At 45.7% G+C, this 7,302-nt stretch overlaps 1 protein-coding gene and 1 pseudogene across 1 annotated transcript; both read left to right on the forward strand.

Moving 5' to 3' along the window:
• The first annotated feature begins 418 nt into the window (after positions 1 to 418).
• LOC120288448 (F-box/FBD/LRR-repeat protein At1g13570-like) lies at positions 419 to 2,726 on the forward strand. The gene is made up of 2 exons (XM_039302434.1): positions 419 to 933; positions 2,423 to 2,726. Exons 1-2 carry the CDS (start codon positions 419 to 421, stop codon positions 2,724 to 2,726), a joined length of 819 nt encoding a protein of 272 aa, XP_039158368.1.
• A 396-nt stretch (positions 2,727 to 3,122) lies between these two features.
• LOC104418521 lies at positions 3,123 to 4,783 on the forward strand (annotated as a pseudogene).
• The last annotated feature ends 2,519 nt before the right edge of the window (positions 4,784 to 7,302 follow it).

The raw sequence follows: 7,302 nt of genomic DNA on the forward strand, positions 1-7,302 counted from the left end.
TGATTACTGACTGCATCTGTCGTCGGCGACAGGATTCTTAGCGAGGAAGTAGATTAAGGAATGTGAACAGGACGATGCTCGTTTCTATTTTCTGATACCACCCGAAGTACGAGGTTTCCTGTCGGTATCAAAATTCACTGTTAGATTACCAAGAAGAGTTGAGAAATGTGAAAAGGACGATGCTCTGCCCTGCTTCCGTTGTCTGCGGCTGTTCCCACCTCTATTAAGTTTCACTCTCAGCTCAGTTCGATCGCGCACCACCGACTGAGTAATCACGCTTGCTGCTTTTCTGTTAATCCTCGGCCCACTGGATTCATTCCGCAGGACCCTGTAATGCATCTGTGACTAAAGCCAGTTCCAATTCTGTCTGATTGTATCGAAATTGGAACGTACTTCTCGATTCATCTGTCGTATAGAGATGGAGCGCTTGTGTGATTTTGATGAGGAATGTCGAAACAGTAGGAGGAACAAGGCAAAGGGTGTTGCGAAAAGTGAGCAAAAAATGGACCGGATCAAGGCTTTGCCGGATTCCATTTTGATTCACATCCCCTCACTTTTACCCGCCAGGGATGCTGTGAGGACCCTGATCATCCCTAGCTTCGGTCGCCTCTGGACTTCGATTTACAATCTGGACTTCGATCAGTGCCGGTACCACGATTGCTCAAACAATTTGAGCTACGGTCACAAAGAGAGAAGTCTGTTAAGGTTTTCAGAGCTTGTTCGCTGTGTGCTTGCACTTCACCAAGGTCCCAGGATACGTAAATTCCGCCTTCATTTTGAGTTTTCGATGTCCTGCCAATTGGATGAACTGATGTATCTTGAGCCTGAGGAGCGGGACAGCATGACTAAGACTGGGGTATATGCAGGCGAGGTCAATCATTGGATCGAATTTGCGTTGAATAGGAATGCTGAGATCCTTGATTTGGATTTACGGCATGTGGTGGCTTTCTCAACGTGGATATCATGGCACGCAGTTCTCTTGATTCGACTTGCGTTAGATATTAATTGCCTGGTTTTGTTCTCCAGAGCAGCTTCTTAATTGAATTGAAGTTGGTGAGCTGCCAAGTGAATTTTCTCTACAAAAATTGCCATGAGGGCGCTTAAAGTGCTGTATCTTAAGGAAATCCTGTTGAACGATGTTCTAATCAAGAATTTTATAGATGGGAGTCCAATGCTCCAGAGCTTGACTGGTCAGGATTGTGATGGCCTGCGTGAACTAAATTGTGCTTCCAGGAAACTTAGGAAGGTGACGGTTGCTCCCCTTTTTATTGCATGAAGAGTCGAAGTTGCCTGTTCAAATATCAAGTCACTGAGCATCTGTGGATGGATTGAGCTTCTGGAACTAAAGAACCTATCATCTCTACGAGAAGCATCCGTTGATTGCTGTGATTGTTTCAGGGGTGTATGTTATGAATATCGTGAGGTCCAAAAGGTTCTGGAGAAGCTCCATCAGGTGAAAGTAGTTACAATGCATCACCAATCGATTCTTGTGAGTTGACCGTCCTCTCCTCATTTGTATAGAAGTGGATCTGTTTGTAAATCGAACTTTTGTTCTCCTCTGGAAATCGCACTAGCTTTCACCGTTGTCTCTCTCTTCCACTTTTTACTAGGAGGGGTGGAGGCGGTATGGTTCCCCTAAGCAATGCCAAGAACTATGGCTTTGCTTTTCGTGTTCTATCATCGTCTCATCCATGGTGTGGCCTTTCTCTCTTTTGCCGAATCAATGTAGCTACGGCTTGTTGATGGCTGTCAACCTTATTCAAACTGTGCCAGTACATTTACGAGCATTTCCTCAAATTTGGGTTTGTGCTAATTCTTTTGAAGTTAAAAGTATGAACTAAAAGCATTGCTTGAACGACATGCAGCAGCTATTGGCTGCTCTATTCTTCTTTGGTGTGAAAGAAAGAAAACTTGCCGTTGCTGATGTTGTGACTGAAATCCATTTCTTGTGGTTGTTAGAACACTGGATAACGCCACTTTAACATGAATTCTTGATGTAATCATGTAGGAAGCTAGTGTTCTTAAATTGGTGGAGAGTCAAAACATGCTGGTGTCCTGTCCAATTTCTTAGCAGTTCCGCAGCATTCTCTTCCCTTGCTGAAGCATGTGATAAGCTTCAGAGTATCATCTCAGTAATCGCTTGTCATTTCTGCAGGAGAGTTTTTACGGACTAATTTGGATAATTTTTACCTCTTTTATGTCATCGTTACTGTGTCGTGAATGTTCATTTTGTTATCTAGGTACTGACTTGTGATTTTGGATAAAACCAGTTTCTCATGGTATGCGAGTCAAGGAACTTGCCTTGGCCATCCTAAACAGTTGGGGTGAAGTGCCTTCCACTGGTGTAAGTACACTAATCCCCATTTGAAGCTATTCTAGGTATGTGTGAAATTTCGTTAACTGTCTGCTCTGATTTTTGTAGACACAAGAAGCATGGCTGCGTTTGTACAAGATTCCTGAAGGGAACTACTGGGATTTACGAGATCACTCTTTTGGACGTTTTACGAACTGCCTCAGAATTGTCAGAATGTGACGTCAGGAAGGATCATGCGGTCCAGCTAGTGCAGTTTTTACTCCGTAAGATTTTGGTTTTACAGAAGCTCGTCATCCCTGCAGGGTCGAACAATCATTCCATTTCGGTCAAGGAACTAAAGGAATTTTCCAACAAGTCGTTGAGTTTTCCGAGAGGTTCTCCTCGTGCAGTAGTTTTGTTTTCCAATGAGTGACGTTCTTTCCCTGAGTGCTAAGATCTAATGCGGGGTTACTAAGAGGCGACGCCTACGGCAAAGGTTGATCGTTACAGTCCCGGTCACCCAGATTTTGTGGTTGTCAAGCATATTTGATCAAGCTTTCTTTGGTGTCAGTTTTTTCGGTTTACCATTCTTCCTTCCGATCTCCTTTCCTTTCGGGCGACGGGTTTTAAAGATGCCTTGACATCGGGACCACCTGTATGCTATGCGCATCGCAGTGCTGATGAGTGCACTATTTACCAGCAGATGATCAGGTGTATGAATCCTATATATATAGTTGCAGCCTGTGCCTCACCGAGACAGTTTGTATATTTCTCTGAAGAAGTTACCTAATGCAATTGTTACGCGCGTTGCAACATGTTTAAATTGAGAGCGAGAATGCCTCAAAAATCCAAAATTTAGTCATCATACATGAACATCATCAGTGAATTTTATGTGAAAGCACCATTTGGGCTTTTTACCAAGACAGAGAGACGTGCGCATCTACAAAAGCCGGACGGGGGAATCCCGAAGGACAGTCGGTCGGACCCAGTCATGACTCGCGAGGAAAGAACTCCGTAGGCTGTCCTTGTATTCTCGTCATGCACCGTTCGAGCTCCTCGTCGTGCTTGATATCTCTCACCAGGGTCCTGACCTCTTACGTCAGCCAAGTCTCGCACGACCGAGCCCTCGCTCTCTTTCACCACATGCACTCCTCCCTCGTCCTCTCTCTCGACCCCTTCGTCTTCTCCTCGGTCCTCAAGTCCCGCGCCGCCATCTCCCGCCCTCAGCTGGGCGCTTCCATCCATGCCCACGTCGTCAAATCGGCCATTTTGTCGAACCACTTCGTGGCGTGCTGTCTCGTCAACGCGTACGGGAAATGCGTTTCTGTCTCGGCCGCCCGCCACCTGTTCGACGAAATTACCCACAGAAATGCTTTTGTGTGGAATACTATGATTTCGCTTTACTCCCACGCTAATCGAGTTGATGCTTGCGGTTATTTGAGTTCGTGGATGTTGCGCCTGATGTTTCCACGTTTAATTCGATCATCGCAGGATTATCGTCATCTGATGAAGGTTCTTCCAAGGCAATTATGTTTTATTGGCGAATGCGGGAATTGGGTTTGAAGCCAGATCTTATTACATTGCTTGCGCTATTGCCTGCAGGTGAGGGCATGGCAGCTCTGAGTTTGATTAAGGAAATCCAAGGTTATGGGATAAGAAACCACATTGATCCTCACCATCAGTTGAGAAGCGGCCTCATGGAGGCTTACGGGCAATGCGGGTGTCTTGGTTATGCCCGTGCCATTTTCGATGGTACAAAGGAGAGAGATGTGGTGGCATGGAGCAGCTTAATATCGGCCTATGCACTTAACGGGGAGGCAAGAGCTGCACTGGAGATTTTCGGGCAGATGGAGCAGGCAAGTGTGCAACCTGATGGTATCACATTTCTTGAGTGCTGAAAGCTTGTAGCCATGCAGGGTTGGCCGACGAAGCATTGGGCTACTTTGCTAGAATGCAGAAATTCTATGGGTTGGAAGCAAGTAGTGATCACTATTCATGTTTAGTGGATGTCTTAAGCAGAAGCGGGAGGTTACATGATGCTTATGAGATTTTAAAGGACATGCCAGTTAAGGTGACCGCAGAGGCATGGGAGCTCTTCTAGGGCGTGCCGACTTACGGGGAAGTGGAGCTTGGAGAGATTGCTGGGAAAGCATTATCTGAGGTAGAGCCTAGTAATTGTGCTAATTATGTTTTGTTGGCCAGAATCTACTCTAGCATGGGGAGATTCGAGGAGGCCCAGAGAATAAGAAGGGAAATGAAGGAGAAGAGAGTGAAGGCTGATTCTGGTAGTAGCTGGGTGGTGTGACAGGATTGATGGCCTTAATTTCGAGCATTTGCCAATATGAAATTCACCTGAAGAAGGTATATGACCCAGACACATATTTGTGGTGGCAGCAGCCTTTATCTGGTTTTAACAAGGTGGTTTTAAATGGCTGAGAGTTGGATGGAAGCTTTCCTGGAGGAAATCTCTTGAGCAAAAAGAAGGGAAAGTGAAGGAAAAGATGCCTCGGCTCGAGAGATCAAGGGACGGAGAACCTGAGTTGGCGAGGGCAGTAGCATCTCTTACATGCCCACTGGTGCGGTGTTCCATGGACTTGGAAGATTTGCTTAAATGGCCTTTCAAATTGCTGTGCTACGCTCATCCTACTCCCTGACTGCCTATAGGGATAAGGAAAGATGGCGTGTTTATCAAGAAGAGAGGCAATTTTTTATCTGAATGTCGATATGCTTGTATACAAAGAGGCATGTTAGCTGTTGAAACACACATTACACATGTTACCTGCTGAAGCACACTTTGTAATGTACCTTCCGACCATTCTTGTTGCTTCATCTGTAACATTCTTATATGAAAAAGGATGAAATCCCCGTCTGCTGCACTGCAGTCAGCTCATCTTCTGATTACACAAAATCGTGGAAAGTGTCCTGTCCTTCACTTTCAACTGAAAGTGAATGCCTCTAGAGATGCACTCTGCAACTGTAAAATGGTGCTTTTGCCATGCCCAACTAAGAAAGGCGAGTGCTTTGTAAATGGCTCAGAGCACCTCTTGTATACTTCTTAAGATTCTGTCATTTCATGGCGTATGAAGATAGTATAAAAAAAGATGTCGTGTCGTATTGAAACTCTCTCGGGAATTGCAGGTGCGCTCCAGCAAATTCTTGTATCTTTTGTCTTGTGTCGAGACGTCAAGAGGAGGCAGTTGTGTTGCCATCGGCGAGATAGGGATGATCGGTTCCAGTTGATCCTAAGACTAAGAATTAGACTGGACCATCAATTCGTCCAATGTAAGAGGTCACTTTATTTTTTTCCAAAACTCAATGCCTCATATGGAGAAAAAAAGCTTTGTCACTTTTATATTTTTAAGAAATAAAAAATTAATATATGTAGTTAGTTCAGTCCAATTCCTACTTGGAACGGAACCGAGAACCAAACTGACACTCTCGGGAATAGACCCAACCGGCCGGTTTGGTCTAGTCCGGGCGGTTTCCGGTTCCGGCCGTCCATTTTGTACAGCCCTTCAGCCGGACATGGCTTTTGCCCAGAAAATTGGACAAGAGGAAGCTGGACCCAAGGAGGGAGCCTGGCCCGAAACGAAGACGATTTAGCCCGCGTCGAAATGATCGGGCCGGGGCTTTCGCAAGGGACAGAGCCCGAGGGATAAAGCAGGGCAGCCAAGCTGCTGCCTTTTTGCCTGTATAAGCTCCTGTCGGCGATCCGACTTGGGTTCATTGGAGACGCTCGCTTTCAGAAGATGGAACCATATCTCTCTCTTCCCCACATCAGCGTCGGTGGGTTCGGTTCATCCATGGCATCTGCATGTTCAAATTTCTCTCCTTTTTGTTTTGTTTCTTTTTTGGTTTTTGCCTCGCCACACCTTTAGCTTGTTTTCGATGGGCGTACTGCGCCGTGAAAACGAGGCTAGTCATGGAGGCATAGAGTAATCAGCGGTGTTAACGTGGGGGCACAAACTTTTGATCCCTGTTGTGCCTCTAAAAACATCCTCTACAATCGGTCTTCTCGTTCCTTTTCCTTTTGCCTTTTTCCAAAACAATTTGTCGGATCTTAATTGTTCAGCTGCAAATGTTCAGGGAGGTTGATGATGATGTGTCCATGTATTGAGGTGTGGATAGCCCCATGCCCTGCTTGGAGGGAGAACCTACTTGGGAATTATGTCCTCAACTCATAAAAAGGAAATAATTAACCGAAATCCAACGTGATATTTTTAAATATTTTTACGAGGGTTTCGCAGAGACATTATTGCAGTCATCGGCAATTGTCTGTACTGGTGGAGGAGCAAGCAAGATGAGTTCAGATGCAAGGATGGGATTACTCGGCTTATGCAGCAGTGCGTTGCGGATGAAGATAACCCGTTCTTGAGAGAAGGGGGTATTTGGACAATCAGAAACTTGTTCGAGGGAAATACCGGAAACCAACAAGCAGTTGCTGAATTGGAGCTCTGGGGAACTGTTAAAGACACTGGAGATTGCAGAGCTTGGTCTTCGAGTGGATTTGGAGCAGAAGACTAGAAGACCAAAGCTTCAGTCACAACCTCTTTTCTCACGAACATCATATAGAGCTCAAGGCCTCTGTGGCATTCGTAGGCGACAGAAACAGAGCGAATGGATTTTACCTTGGTGAATTGGATTTCTAGCCTCGGCCAGTGTGCAGATCGGAGAATAGAGGCCCTAGACGTGTTCGCAATGAAGATCAGCGCCTGCAAAGGAGTTCTGAATGAGGACCAACTACTTCAGACTTCCCGGCCAGAAAACAGGGCAGAACAGAGGAGTTTTGGCGCCGTGGTGGGAGCGGTGGAGATCGACAGCCACGGCTGATTTCTGGCGATTGAGAACGACGAAGAAGACCTGTGACTGAGAGAAATCAGTGATGATGTTTTATACGCTCTCGGCTCATCGCAAAATCGTGCTCTGTTTTCAGGTACACGTGCAATTAAAATCAAAGTAAACTTTTTGGTGAAAAAATTCGGGGCAGACAACAATTCGTGGCTAATTCG

Source organism: Eucalyptus grandis, chromosome 9 (genome assembly GCF_016545825.1).
Source record: "Eucalyptus grandis isolate ANBG69807.140 chromosome 9, ASM1654582v1, whole genome shotgun sequence".
NCBI lineage: Eukaryota > Viridiplantae > Streptophyta > Magnoliopsida > Myrtales > Myrtaceae > Eucalyptus > Eucalyptus grandis.